We start from the raw sequence: 16,356 nt of genomic DNA, 5'->3' as shown, positions 1-16,356 counted from the left end.
GCCCCACCCCTCGGTCATGGTCTATTTACTTTGAAACTTTTGCTTAGTTTACATGTATTAGTTTGTGATTAGATCAGTTTAAGATGAACTGCTAATGTTAAGTCAATGATATTTGGTATGCAAATTTATTGGCATTTGCAAGTATCGTTTCCATGGAGATTATATAGCCCCACCCCTGATCATGGTTCATTGACTTTGAAACTTTTACATAGTTTACAAGTTAATGTTTGTGTTTAGGTTTGTTTAAAGGGAACAACTTATAATAAGTCAATGGTATTTGGTATGCAGTTGTATTAGCATTGGCACATCTCATTCCATGGAGATTGTTTAGCCATGTACCTTCAGTCATGGTTCATCGACTTTGAATATTTGCATAACTTACATGTTAAAGTATTGCTATTTTAATTTCAACATTTGCATTATCAAAATAACAAAAAGGCGAGACATATCTCTGTGATAACAGTTTATTTAAAAGTAACAAATTAGTCATTTTTTTCATTCATGGTTTTGTTACTGTTAGATGATTTGATTGGATAATAGAAGAAAATTGTTGCTCTTGCAATATGTAGATAATATAAATAAATGTAATAATTATTTTATTTTTTTTTTGTACTCACTCAAATAAATATGCTGTAAAAAGATCCTTTTATAGGAAAGAGCTTATATATACAGTTCTGTTTTAGTACACTATTTTTCATGTGTCACTTTTCACTGCTGTTAGCAGTTTATATTACATGTATACTTTGATGTCTACAATACACTGACTGATGATATATGTGTTGTAACATATATCAAGTATGACTTAAAGGCTTGTTTTAAGATCAGTCTATAGTTGTAAAAATTTTTCTGTTGTTGATGAAATTTGCTGTATGTTAGATGTCTTGTGAGAAAACCAGTTGCCTAAGTTTCATTACCATTGGTAACTAACCTTTTCAGCCGATCACTCAAGTGCAGGTGATGGTGACCTTGACGTGACTATATTGTATGAAGGTTCAAGAGTTCCTGCAAATGTATCAGAAGACAGCAGAGGAGTTAACAGGATAAACTTTACACCACAAGGAGCCGGAATTTACAAAGTTCACGTCAACTTTAACGGCACTGAGGTTAAAGGTAAAATTATTTTAATTCACAAAGTTAATGTCAGCTATAACGACAATGAGGTTAAAGGTAAAAAGATTTAATTCACAAAGTTAACATCAGCTTAATTACTTTAAAGGTTAAAGGTGGAAATATTTTATTATAGAATATTATAGAAAATTATGTTTAGACAAAAATGATTTTGTGTTGATTATCACAATGACCTTTTAGGTGGAGGGCAGGTTGAAGGACAATACATTTGTAATATACATATAATGATATACAATATAAGCAAAATATGCATAAAAAACAAATATGTTTGAAAAAATAAACTAAATCAATGAATGCTCTCAACACTTTTATCAGCCATGTTAGTTTTGAGGACCTGCAAAAACTCATCATTAACTTGGATCTTTTCTGTCAAAGATAGAAAAGAAATTGTTCTGGGTGAAAAATTGTGCTGAGAGACTACAAGTTAGTTTTCTTGTTTGAATTGTTTTAATTTGTCATATTGGGGCCTTATATAGCTTGCTATGCTGTGTGGATTTTGCTCATTGTTCAAGGCCTCACAGTGACCTATAGTTGCTTACTTCTACGTCATTTGGTGGATAGTTGTCTCATTGGCAATTATTCCACATCTTGTTTTTATACAAATCAAAGACAAAAGAGTCATTTGATATTAATGTTATGAATAACAATATATTTTAGGATCACCATACATGGTAGAAATATTTGGTGGAGGACGGGCCACAGTTAGTGGTGATGGCCTCAGTTTGGTTCCGTTAAACAAGACAGCTTATTTCAATGTCGACACTCAAGGTTCTCCGAGCAAAGTGGATGTTGAAATCACAGGTAAGAATTTCCTCTCTGAATTGTATATTGTATACTTTTTATTAACTAGAACTATTACCTCTCGTAACTGATTGTTTTTATAGAATACTCCTCATTCCATTCCTCTTGAACGCCTGTTTAGACATTTGCTTTGGTTTATTCAATTTGTCATTTAATTTTTGTTTAAGAACCTAAAAAATATCTTATACTGGATTTAAATGTCAATCATTAGGAGGTGGTACCTGGTACTTTTTCCCCCTGCGCTACTGATAAGTACTCTTGAATTTAGGATTGTTTATATAAGGTATTCATGGTATAATATATTGAAAAGTACCAAAAAAAAAACACAAATGAGAAAAGTACAAGTTAACATGAATGATAATGAAACCCCTGAATCCTGTATCTGTAGATGTTTTCCATGGTAGTTGGTTAAAATTGATTTTGCTTTTTAGTGACTAAGGACCACTAAAAAGAATAAATGTCTCATTTTGCATTTGTTGCAGAATTGACATCTATTACAGATCCCTACATTTTATCCCAACTTGTACACATTTAAATGTAAATCGTATGGATGTATATTGTATATTGTATGGATCTAATGTATTACACAGGAAACCATTTACATGTGATCCAATTTTCTTGCATGTGGTCAGTTTTGTTCAAATTTTACCAAGATCAATACTGATTGTTCAACCTCTTGCATTGTTCATTGTTACTTAAATCCAGTCTGACCCAAATGACCTTGGGGAAAGGCAGGGATCTTAAAGAACTCTTTCTTGAATTGATCTGATTCTTTTTAAGGTCAATCTACCAATATGCAAAAGAGCTGTCTTTAGTTGTCAAAGGTCACGGGTACTCTTGGTTTTTTACATTGAATAAAACAGATCACCATGATAATGTGTTTGTACATAGAGATTTGTGGTTTAAAACAATTAAAAAAAAAATGATTAAGTTATAAAATGATAAAATAGCTTGCTATTAAATTGCATTAAGCTTTCCCCAATAACTTCTGTTGAGGCAAGATTTGGAATTTCCAAAGCTTTTTCCAAGGGAAAGGCTGCTCTAATTGATGGACTCCAGGCTTCCACAAGAATCATGCTTAAGCCATAACATTTTTTCCATTATTACAAAATGTCTACAGTATTGTCCAAATAATGGCTTATTTATAACAATAAGAAATACAGTAAAACTTCATAAGCTTGAATTTTGATAAGGAAATTGTTTGCCTTAGAAATATTTATATTGTAGAAAAATTTACTAAATTTTTGATAAATTTCGTGCATCCAAAGTCTTGAATTAACCTATATGCAAAAGAAGTTAGATGTTTTTTGTTCAAAATGATGAGAATGTTTTTTAGTCTGTCATTGTATTTTTCTTGAAACAAAATATTGTAACGAAATATACCCTGTGGTCCAATTTGCTGAAGGTTTCAATTGAAATTAGTAAATAAGTTGAAAATTTGTTGTAAAATTAAAAGCCAAACAGAATGAAAAAAAAATGGAATTCTTACATTAACTGCTAACTTAAAAACTAGAGGATAAAGAAAGGATAGTATGATTGTTTAAGCTATGGAAATTGTGCTTTTGAATTCAGGCTTCTGAAGTTTTATTGTAAATATATCATATCATATTTAAGTGTATGCTAGTATAACAAGTATTTAAACTTACAAATATGAATTGCAGATTTTCCAGCTGGTTTATGGATTATGTATATGTCCTATGTTGCCATGACGGGTTATTGGATACATTTGAATGTTGCCATGGTGTCCATTTCATTTTCATTTCCATGCATTGCCATCATTTGCCCATTTCATATAAATCATGTCATTTTTGAGAAAATAAGTTTTCCTTATTTTATCAAAGTAGAAATTGAATCATTTGCATGAAATAAGGTTCAAAATTAAACAGTAAATTGCAATGAATAGCTTGTGAGACAAAAATATCAAGAAAGAAAGAGTTATTTCCCTTGAACAATCTTGCATGGAAAACTTTATTCAGACTATTCTATCATTTTACATTGAATTTCTAACTGGACTGTCTCGTGGTTCAACCTAGTTTTATTTTTTTCCCACATTAAATGTTATGTTTGTGTTTTAATGCCTTCAAAATTACCTTATTGATAGACTATTGTCATATTACCGACTTTTGACTCCAAGTATATAATTTTTCCACAGGTTACCTACTCTGTGAGAGACATACTGGTACTTGGTCAAGTAAGAGCAACTAAAAAAAGTAACATCAAGCTTACAATCAGTACAATTTTGGGGGAAAATATTGCCGGTAACTGTTTTCTGATGATTTTGTTGTGGTCTAGAAAACATAAAACAGTTAATTTTTTCCACAAATTGTACTAATTGCAAGCTTGATTTTACTTCTTTCGGTTACTCTTACTTAACTGAGTACCACAGTGTACATATCCTGTAGAAAAATTATAAGCTCTGGAGTCAAAAATCTTTATATGAAAGTGGTCTATTGTCATTATGTTATTTTTCTGATTGCAATGTCATGACATCATATATTAGTTTTAAATATTTTTTATGTAATTGCTGGAAATAAATTCTCTTTTAACTAAAATAACTTTTGTATCTCTTCAATAACTCAAAATAACACTGAAAGAAATTTCAGGGACGACAATTACAATTTAACTCCATATGCTTATACTCGGATTTTCATCTCGCCTCACAACATTCTTCGCTCATTTTAATGTTGCATGAAGATATCTTGTAATACAGCATGATGACCTCATCATAACCAACAATTCCAGAATATATTCCCTTGCGGTTTCGCATGGACAGATATATATATATACACATATGCCCTGCGGAACGCATGGATCGATATACCTTCGTGATATCTTGCGCATGGAGGATATTTCTTGCTCGATCTGTTGCACCTTTTGTTTATTCACCGAATTAGCAAGCTCTGTGATTATGTTAATAAGGTAAGTTGGAAATTGGTTGGCATGAAACTTGTCTTTCAAAAAATGATGCATTTTGGGAAATTTCTCTTCTTTGTCACATGTTTTTGTATAGATGAAATATAAGATGTCAAAAGTTTTTGACATAATACTTGAAATTTAAAAGTCATTGGACAATATTTAAAAATCAGTTCCACATTTGACCGAATCTTAAGAAGTTTATGATATCTGTAAGGTGCTTTATGTGAAACAGAAGAAATTTCCAAAAAATCCTCAACAAATAAGTTTATTTCAGAAAATTTTAATAGCTTTAAAAGAAGCTAAAGCTTGAATAAATAGCTTATCTTTTAACAATCAATGTCAAATTAAGAGTAAATATATTCTATTTTGTTTTTGTAGAATCTTCATTTTCTTGCTGCCATGAATGTTTAATTTTAGTTATTCACATTTGTGCACACTTTTACTTGTTATTTGCTCTCGTCTTTTCACTAGAAATTTTATTAGCGTGATTAAGAAAATTTCTCGTAAGAGGAAAAATTGACCATACATTTTGACTTGCAGGTCCATCAGGACAACGGGTAAACAAAGTGGTAAAAAGAAAAAGCAGCGGACTTTACCAAGTTGAATATATCCCAACAGAAGTAGGTGAGTAGACTAAGAACCATTTGCAAAATTTAAATAATGCAGATTTTAGATCTTTAAGACAATTTTTGTCTGTTTGTGATGAATATGATAGTCAGCAGTGGAATGCTATTAGTTCCATCAGAATAAGTATCATAGGACTATTTGCTGCAATTTCACATTTCATACCAAATGATGCCTCACACCCTCAATCATATTTCACTGATTTGGAATTTAGCTGCTTTAAATATATGTTTTTTTTTGGGTCAAAATGTTCAAAAAATAAGTTTGGTGAGCAATTGATTTTATGTTTCATATGCTGTTGTATCTCTGCTTTAGGTAGTATCTCATTCCTGCTTCTGTAATATAATTTTAAACATGTATCAGTAACTTCCTTTGTTTTTTTTATTATTAGCTATTTCTCTTGGGATTCAATACATGTATGTGCATTTAAACAATTAATTATTGCTTTATTTTATTATTTCTTATTTGGCGAAAAATTAAGAAATAAAGACATACATAGATCTTTATTCTCATTAACTAAATGACATAGTTACAGAGATGAAAATATAAACAAAATACAACATATTTTGCATGTGTGAAATATACATAAATAAATGTAATTTAACCAGGAGGACAGACTTTCACTGATATATAGTTTATAAATCTACACAATTTTTCTATTAAGACAATATTGACTGTAGTGAATACATTTTTAAATTTAAGAATATTAACATTTGTACAACAATAGCGTGGTAAATATTTATATCGTTCTTTTTTGAAAAAAGGACAAGACATTACATAATGGAATTCATCGCCGATGTCAGTAGATTCACAAAGGTGGCATAGTCTCTCGGGTCTTTGAACATTTTGCCACCTCCCTGTCTCCACTGGCAAACGGTGATTGCCACATCTAAATTTACATAGTTTCAGTGCATTATTTAACGATAAAATTGAAATATAATTTTCAAATTTAAGTTCTGTTTTGAATAATTTATAACATAGACCTTTTGATGATTGATTTACATTTGCTAGCCATTCTTGTCTAAACTGATCTTTTAACTTTTGTTCAACGCTTAATACAATCCATTTTTTTGAGATACAATCTTGATTTTGCCATATGTTTGACATTCCACAATTATCAAAAATACTTTTGATACATAACAACCATTTGTTTTCAATTCCATACTTATTAAAATTAATATATATCAACTTATATAACATTGACGAAATCTTGTTATCAAGTGTGTTATCAAGAAGGTTACACCAAAATTTTATCATCCGTAATTTAACGTATAAAGAAATAAGATATCTTCCCAATTCCCCGTAAACCATAAAATTTGGAGTCGATCTTTTTAACCGTAAAACATGTTTACAAAAACTCAAATGTACCCTTTCCAAAATGTCAAGATTTTCGTATCCCCAGATTTCGGCCCCATATAAAAGTATAGGTAAAACAGCTTTATCAAACGTATCGAGCTGACATTCTATAGATAGATGGTTAGATCTACACTTCTTAATAACACAATACATAGCTCTAGTAGCTTGATCTTTAAGATATTTTCTAGTTGCAAAAAAAGAAGCATTTCTAGAGAATATAACACCAAGGTATTTATACTTCTTAACAATTTCTATCTCTTCGTTATTAATATAAAACTTCAAATTATTCTGTGGTCTACCTTTTGAAAATATCATTACCTTTGTCTTGTTAACATTAATTTTAAGTTTCCACTTTTCACAATATTGAGAAAAACTATTTAAAAGTAATTGCAGATCTGTGCTTGTCTCAGCGAGTAAAATCGAATCGTCGGCATACAATAAGACAAATATCTTAAAATAAATATCCAGTTCATCTTCTATATCAGAAGTAATTGAATGTATACCTTTCAAATCGCTATTTTCTAAAAATCCATGAAGATCATTTAAATATAAAGAAAATAATAAAGGAGAAAGATTTTCTCCTTGGCGGACTCCAATATCACTTACAAACATGTCAGATGCTTCATTATTATGTACAACTCTTGATTTAACATCTTTATACAAATTTTCTACAATTCTAAGAAATTTACCAGTTATCTTATTTAAAACAAGCTTATACAGAAGTGAGTTTCTTTGAACAAAGTCGAAGGCTTTTTCAAAGTCAACGAATACACAATGTAATTTTTTTCGTTTGACACATAGCAACTCGAAGAGTGCATATAATGAAAAAATATGATCGTTGGTAGAGTAGCCCTGTCGGAAGCCTGCTTGGTTTTCGTTCAAGATATTTAGTTCATCAACAAATTCCCCCAATCTATCATTAAGAATAGATGTAAAAATCTTACCGAGGCATGACAATAAAGTAATAGGCCTATAATTTTTTGCTTCTAATTGACATCCTTTGTTCTTGAACACTGGTATTATGTTTCCAATAAGCCAGGCCTCCGGCAGAATACCCGTATCAAAAATAAGATTAAACAATTTAGAATAAACATCAATCATACTGTCAAGAGAATTTGCAACATATTCATTGATTATTTTATCTTCACCTGGCGATTTGTTGTTTTTCGCCTTTTTAATAGCTTTAATAATTTCGTCATGTGTAATTACACCATTCAGTGTCTCATTTACATGATCAGAGTTCAAATCATTATCGATGACAAACTCGTCTTCAAACTTGTTTTCATTCAATTCTTTAAAAAAATCAAATAAAGTTTCAATAGATATATTGCTTTTTTCTCGTTGTCTACCTCTGTTAAAAAGTTTCCAAAATTCTTTGGGATTTTTGGATTTTAATTTTTTCATATTATCAGTTATTTCTTTATTATACTTCTTAATGTTTTCATCCATTACACTTTTATAGTAATATTCACAGTGTCGTAATCGTTCTTTAAATAAATTTGACCCATAATGTTTATACATTCTTTGTGCCTTTCTCAGTTCTTTCTTTGCCTTTTTACAATCAAAATTATACCATTGTTTATTATGCTTTCTATTACAATTCAGCATATTTCTATTAAAATTATGTGTACCAAATGTTGCTTTTGCAGAATCAATTAAAATATCAGTAATATTTGTAACTACAGTATTTATTTCATATTTTGTTACATTTTCTTGATTACTATAAACAGATAATTCATCAATAACATTTCTTATTTTGTCACCATCTATGTTATTCTTGAAATCATTCACTTGCTCAAATTTCCATTTTCCAATTTTATTTTCTTCTTGGTAGGATAACTCTGTAGTGTGTAGTTCAAATGAAGGGTTCACCATATTAATAGATAGTTTCATAGGTGAGTGAACATCAGAAAAAAGTTTAGAAAATTCGAGAACTTCAAAATTCGATACGCATCTTAAAAAGTGTGAAGTACAAACAATATAATCTATAACACTATTATTTCTACTGGTAGGTCGACCAATAACATCTTGACCAACTCTACCGTTTAAAATAAATACTTTGTTATTTTTACAAAATTCAAGAAACTTTCTCCCATAACAATTTACAACTTTGTCTGGATTATTTCTTGTTCTTGATATATTTAAATCGTCTAACATATATACATCAGTATAATCAGATTGATTAGTAAGGTTGTCAATAACAAAATCATCTATATCATCTTCATCATAAAAATCGGACAAATTTGCTGTTCGACTGTTAAAGTCTCCAACCAAAATAATATAATCAGATTTTTCAGAAAATCTCTGAAGTTCAAGTTCTATCTCATTAAAAGCTTCTTCAGATGTATAATTTGTATTTACTGGTGGTATGTAAACTATACCAATAAAAACGTTTTTAGGTAAATTTAAAACTTTCTTATCAATAGTAAACCAATAAACAAATTTGCATTCAGTTTCAATAGGTTTAATATATTTTTCTAAATACTTCCGGTAACCCAATGCAATACCACCAGATCTATGGTTAGAAAGTTTGTGTCTATTTTTAAAACTAAAAATAAATTAATCACAATTAATTAAGTCGCAATCATCTAGTTTAGTTTCTGTAAGACAGATAATATCATGATTACACAATAGGGATTTAAATTCAGGGTAAAGTAATCTATTTTTAATACCACATACGTTTAAACATAACAGGTTAATAATATTGTCAGTTTTATTTACAGTTAAATTCGAATCACAAAGGTGAAAGTCACAGGTATCGGTTGACTGGTCACTTCGTTCTGTATCTTTGCCTCCAGGGTTGTCCTAATATTGTTTTTGGAAACGTCTCCCGTTGTTTTTTCTTTGAGTTGATTTTGGGCGAGCGCCTTCATCATCGTAGTTTCGTCTCAGTTGTTGTCTTGACACTCCAGAGTTTTGCTGATCGGTTTTCTCTGGTGGAAAAAATTCAACTCCATCTATGAAGAGGCGATCCCTCCTAAAGAATGCCTTTTTACTCTGTCTTCGTGCTTCTTGGAAGAATGGCCATAACGATTTTCGTCTGTCATTAATTTCTTTAGGAAACTGCTCACTAATGCCGAAACCAGTACCTCTCAATTCTCTTGCGGCTTTTCGAACAAACTCGCGTTCTTTAAAGTTTCTGAATCTACAGACAATTGGCTTTGTTGCAAATTTAACTGAGCCATCTTTGTTTCTCTCAATATATTCCTTCCCAAAACGGTGAGCACGTTCGTATTCCGCGAGTCTGTTAAGTTTGAGTTGATCGACCATAAAGTTTTCAATGATTTTTTCCGTTTGTTCCGTTTGTTCGTCTTTATCATGAAGCGGTATTCCAGTGAAAATCAGATTCTCCCGCATTGATCTTGTTTGGAGATCTATGTGCCGATCATATAAGTCATCTAGATCTTGTTGTAGTCGGAAGATTGTGTTATTAGTGGAATCTTTTTCGGATCGAATTTCATTAAAAGCACTTCTAACCTCCTTAACATCATTTTTATTATGTTCAAATTGTTCGTTCACAAAGTTCATGCTCTTTTCGACCTCATCGACTCTTTTGGATACATTTTCGACTGTTTTCACTAAGGTTTGGACAGTTTTATCAAACGAATTTAATTTTTTAGACAGTTCATCTATAACCGACATTTTGTCGCAAATTTCGATAACTTTCTGGGTAAGTATATCAAGTTTATTGTTTGCATCTATAGCAGGATTCATCATTGGTTGTAAATTGTGTGGGGTACTTGTGTAAAACCCAGCAGCTGGTAGTGTTGGCGAAAGTTGAGTGAAATTTGGATTTGGAATCGGCTGCTGCGATGGAGCATACTGTTGAAACTGTGATCTGTTTTGTTGGATCATGGGGGAATCATAAACTGGAACGTTAAACGTATCCATATTCACAGTTTTAATTACATTACTAGCGGTTTTATTTTGACTTGCATTGTTTTTGTTTACATTCGATATAGGCGTGTGAGTAGATTTCAGTGTCTTTTTATTTGGTTTCTCACCACTTACATTTTGAACACTCGTGTTTTTCCTTTTCTTTGAATTTTTGGCTTTCTTTTTTGGACTCATATAGAAATTTCACAGTTCCTTTCACATAAATCACTTAAATTGTTCAATTTGTCTTCCGTTTTAGTCCATATTATTCCATTTTTTAACATAAATTTTCAAGAGCGAAAAAAAAGTCGACATTTCAAAAGAAATGTTTGAAAAATATATTTAAATTTATATGCCATCTCAAATTGTTATTGGGCCCAAAAAAATTCAGTTACTTTAAAATATCATTATAATTTTATAATGAACTAAGAGGCATTTTAAATAAAAAGGAAAATGGTCACTCTGATTATTGTCTTTTATGGTTTTATGGAACTCCTTTTGGTGTTAACTGGCATATCCTGAATAGATAATATTTCTTTTACGGCTCAAATATATTGATTAGCCAATTTCTGTTCCAACTGAAAAGTGAATAGGTCTATGATTTTTTTTTTTAAACTTACTGCACACTGTGAATAGCTCAAATGAGTCATTGAAGGAATGCCTGGAGTTAACTTTCCTATGTGAGCTTTTAATCATTTAAGATTGTGTTGACATGTATAATCACTGGAGTGTGACTTCAAGGTTAATCAAGTTCACACACTGAACTTTTACTCACCTATGTACTCACATCAGAACACAAAAACAGTTTGTTGTTTGTTCCTGGATTGATAAGGATAAGTTAAGATTAGGTCAACATGGCAGTGGTAAAACCAAGATATTTCTGTGACAGTCTCATTGAATACAGGACTCCTAGCATACAAAATGTATATTCTAGAGAGTCATTGTCATTTTCCACTAAAGCTTTTGAGGTTCTTAATATGTTGGATCATGCAACTGATGAGGGTATTTATGATTCTGTGAAAGGACTTTCATTTGTGAGGATTATTTTTCTAATCACAGTCATTTGTTGAAAAATCTATGGTTTGTAGATATTTTAATTATTGTTCATTTTATATGACAACTTGAATGAAATATGCACTCAGATTGCTTTAAAAATATCTGCAAATTTCATTTTTCCCTCTAAGGCAAAGTATATGTATGTGGAATTTTTGGATTTTAATGAAATTTTATTTGCATTTAGCATATTAGAACTTGTTGAACTACATGTGAATGTTGTAGACAAAAATAATTCATAGCTTCTAGGGATAGAATAATTTTTAAAAATTTGTAAAGAGTGTACATCATTATTGAAGAAGGTGCAAAATTTGTCGTTCATTTTAAATTGCTATTTCTTGAAAATCTGGGACCGAATTTTGTATATAAAATGATATATTTATTACTATAAAGAGGTGATGTAAAATATATGACATCAACAAATTCATTTTTTTAGTACAAATAAATTATTCTTAATTTGTATTATGAAATAGAATCAAAAGAAAAAAATCAGTGTAATAATATTATTGGTCCATGCTGCCAACCTGTACTAACCAAATCAATACAAATCCCTCAAATTCTTTTTTTCAAATGGTAATAAAAGTGAACACTTTTTTGTTGCCATTAGTCTTTTTGACTTAACATAGCACTTGTTTATTTCAAAGGAAAGTATGTATGTTAGGATTTTGACATTATGACGATTTTACATCTCTGTCTGTAAAATCCTCTACAGTTTTTAGTTATCTTCTATTTTCTATATGAAAAAAAATAATTGTGGCATCAACATCAGTAAATTTGCTCCAACTGTCTATGACGTTACAAAATTTAAAATAAATGTTCCATTTTGCGATGATGTAACAATGAAATTGGAAAATTTATTGTAAGAAGCACAAAAAATGTTTTGACTTTGCACTTGTTGAATTAACTCGTTTCAATTAATGCATGGAGTCAACAGTTGCTGGATTTTCTGATTTGATTCTTTATGACTTTTTATGGGACAGGTAGCCAGATATCTTTGTTAAAAGACAGGTTGCCTGCTATCTTTGTTCTAGGACAAGTAACCAGATATCTTTGTCATAGGACAGGTAGACAGAAGTCTTGTTTTAGGACAGGTGACTAGACATCTTTGTTATAGGACAGGTCATCAAATATCTTTGTTATGTAATAGGTAGCCAGATATCTTTGTTATAGGACAGGTAGACAAAAGTCTTGTTTTAGGACAGGTGACCAGATATCTTTGTTATAGGAGTAACAACAAGGAATTATTTGAATCTGGAATAATTTTTAATTCTGGGAAATTGATAAGAAATGTGTCATGAAAACACCCAACTAAATAGGGGTAGCCATGCATGGCTAAGGGGGTTAGTTAGTTCATACTGAAATAACAGGGAAAGTAAAATTAACCTAGCCATGCCCGCATGGCTAACCCTATTTAGTTGGGTTAGTTTTCATCATACATTTCCAGAATTCCAAATTATTCCAGATTCAAATAATTCCTTGTTTAACTAGATATTCTCGATATAGGACAAGTAACCAGATATCTTTGTTGTAACACGGGTAGACAGATATATTCATTATAAGACAGGCAGACAGATATCTTTTTTATAGGACAAGTAACCAGATATCTTTGTTATAAGACAGGTAATCAAATATATTTTAGTAAAAATACAGGTAGCCAGATATCTTGGTTATAGGACAGGTTGTTTGATATATTTTTGTTATAGGTTATGAAACCCATTGTTTTTTTTGTTATTGGAAAAGTTAGCTAGCTATATAATCTTTATTTTAGTTTATTCTTTTTATTTGTTTTTGAAATATGTATTTTCACTTTATTTCTTTAGGTGAACATAAAATTGATGTATTTCATGGTGGCCATCCTATTCAAAGTGGACCATTTAAAGCTAAAGTGTACAGTTCTGATGGTATTATTGTTTCAAATGTGCCTCCAGTGTGTATGTATGGGAACCCTGTCAAATTCAATAGTAAGTTTTTTCTATTACCTAAAAAAATTGTAGAAAAAAGTATTGGGTTTCAGAACATAAGTAAAAAAACAAACAACAGCAAGAACACATAGCATTCTATGTTTCCTGCGCAAACTACATTGACACCATATATGTAATACATTTAGGAAAAGTGTCAGAATTATATTCTTTTGAACCCCCTTTGTTGATTGAAATAATTATAGACCAGGGCTTCCAAAACGGTCGTATTTTCCGGACATGACCGATAAATTATAAATATGACTTGTTGTGCCAAACCTAAACGTACATTTAACGTGGGTTTGCCATTTTAACATAATTCAGAAAGAAATGAAGTTTTTGCGATCTTTTTGACCTGACCTTTTGCCTTAAACAGCCACATTTCCAGTCATAAAAGTGACATGGTGAATAAGTACTATCAAAACAAATCCTACTTTAATACCCTCTCATTACAATAAAAGTTAATTAGTTGTCAGACAGTTGAAATTTACCTGTTCAGGTGACAGGTAAACTAATATGTAGCGGACATTGATCGGTCTATTTGAAGTTATTTTCATAAATTTCAGCGGTTTGCATCTAATTAATTTAATCAAAAAGATTTAAATTATCAAAAATATGTATATAAATATGATTTGATGAAAATTTTTAAAAGGTAGTTATAAAGGTTTTTTTTAAAAAAGCCAAAAAATCGTCAGGACCACGTTGTTTGAACAAAGTACACGTGTGCGCATGTGCGCAGTTGTGAGATTTGATTATGCATCCGAATTCTTCAAAAATGCTAAAATTATCATTGGTACCTTAGCTTTATCTAACATTCATTTCAAGTATTTTCTTGAAGAAATAACGTTGGAAAGAGGTACTTAAACTCAATTGTGCTTTGTAAATACACGGATTTTTCGTATCCGTCTCTGGTCCGTGTTTTACCATTGTCAAGTCAAAATCCGGTATAAGAAAATGTACCTTCAAAAAATGAAAGTAAAGACTTTGACAATGTAATTTTGCACAAATAAAGATCCTAAAGCAGATATTAGTTCGCTAATGTTGCACACTTCGAATGATACACTGTCAATTTAACAGCTTACGTCAGTACATCGAATTTGTATCAAAAGTCAAGTTTAATATCGTTTTTATGTCAATCATTCATTGTTTAAGTGATGCCCAACTGATAAGCATGATTGCCTTTTTTTACGTAGTCTTAAGGGATAAAAATAGGGATAAGACAAAAAATGTCAGGCTGGCACAAATATTTTTTGGAAGACCTGTTATAGACATACATGAAATACTATTCGTGTGTCTGAATTGCCATATATAATAATAGTAAAGTCCAACTTTTAAGATTTTTTTTATATATTAACACAATTATTGTGTCAATGCAAGACGGCATTAGGGTGCCACCATTTGTTGAATATGTTACACAAGCAAAACATGTGTCCGTGTTAACAGTTTGTTAATATGGTTGTGATGTCTTGATTTATTGCAGTAAATGCTGAAAAGGCTGGACCAGGAAACATAGAAATAATGATTAATAGTGGGACTATACCTTGTCAAGTACAGACCCTTAATGAACATGAGGACAAATATTTTGAAGCATCATTTATACCAGAAGGTCCAAAGCCTCATTTGGTAGAGATGAAGTTCAATAAAAAAGAAGTTATAGGTAAATAAGAAGCATTGATTAGACAAAATGAATAAAGAGGGATGCACAGTAAACTTTAAAGAGACAGAAACCTAACAACAAAATAACAAATAAATCAGTGTATTATCAAGATGGGTTTCTGTAAGATAATTGACATATAAAAGATATTCTTGAAAAAAATAAGAAAAATAAGCTTTGAGAATAAAAACTAAATATTGTTCAGTCAATGTCAGGACCTGGTAAAGACCTATGTCTCCTAATTAAGTTAGGAAGTAACTTTTCTTTACAAAATTTTTCAATAATTGATTTAAACCTCAAGAGAAATGCAATTTAAAAAGACTTTACACAGCTCAGCAAGTTGTCAATTGAGTAATATAATTAAAATTGCAATTCACATGATTTTTTATCAGAAGCAAATTGATAGTACATCAGATTTGATTTTGTCAGATTATTTTAAAGATTAGTCATCATTGTTGTGGTTTTCTTTTCAGGAAGTCCATGGACTGTAGCAGTGATAGACCCAAAGAGTTTCTACATCAATGGAGATGGATTATATTTATGTCACACAAATAAAACTGCTAGCTTTAATATCAATAACAAGGGGGAGATAAATCAATCATTTTTGCATTTAAAAATATCAGGTAAAATGGTGGAAAGATGTAAAACATGAAATCATGCATTTACTAGTTTCTTAGCAAACACAACTACTTGAGATACATTATTTATTCAAATTTCCTATAAAAAAAGTTAGATGTTTTTGGTCATGCTTTTAAGGCCCTTGAAGCTATGATTGGCGATAATCTATGCATTTTTCCACCCAACATTTTGAGTGTATGATATGATTAAAGGTGTCTTTTGGTTTTTCTGTGTCATTGAGTTGATGTCTTCTTTATGTATACCCCACATATCCTTTATTTATACTCTAGAAAAGTGCTTTTGATAAATATATATAATGCAGGATGTCTTAATTTGATAAACTATTTGACCACTTCATTTTTTATGAAATGT

The 16,356-nt window shown here is 30.6% G+C and overlaps 1 protein-coding gene across 2 annotated transcripts in view; it reads left to right on the top strand.

The window, feature by feature from the left end:
* LOC127738954 (filamin-A-like) overlaps positions 1 to 16,356 on the top strand; it is a 71,013-nt gene that overhangs the window by 22,048 nt on the left and 32,609 nt on the right. Inside the window, exons 11-16 of one of the 2 annotated variants that reach the window (XM_052250452.1) lie at positions 937 to 1,110; positions 1,786 to 1,929; positions 5,386 to 5,469; positions 13,575 to 13,715; positions 15,193 to 15,369; positions 15,840 to 15,989. In XM_052250452.1, the coding sequence (XP_052106412.1) occupies positions 937 to 1,110; positions 1,786 to 1,929; positions 5,386 to 5,469; positions 13,575 to 13,715; positions 15,193 to 15,369; positions 15,840 to 15,989 (870 nt within the window). The remainder of the gene's footprint in view (positions 1 to 936; positions 1,111 to 1,785; positions 1,930 to 5,385; positions 5,470 to 13,574; positions 13,716 to 15,192; positions 15,370 to 15,839; positions 15,990 to 16,356) is intronic. The other variant, XM_052250453.1, reaches the window with a different exon arrangement.

This window comes from Mytilus californianus, unplaced genomic scaffold, assembly GCF_021869535.1.
Source record: "Mytilus californianus isolate M0D057914Y unplaced genomic scaffold, xbMytCali1.0.p SCAF_4, whole genome shotgun sequence".
Classification (NCBI taxonomy): domain Eukaryota; kingdom Metazoa; phylum Mollusca; class Bivalvia; order Mytilida; family Mytilidae; genus Mytilus; species Mytilus californianus.
Note: the sequence above shows the minus strand (reverse complement) of the source record. Positions and strands in the feature narration are given on the sequence as shown.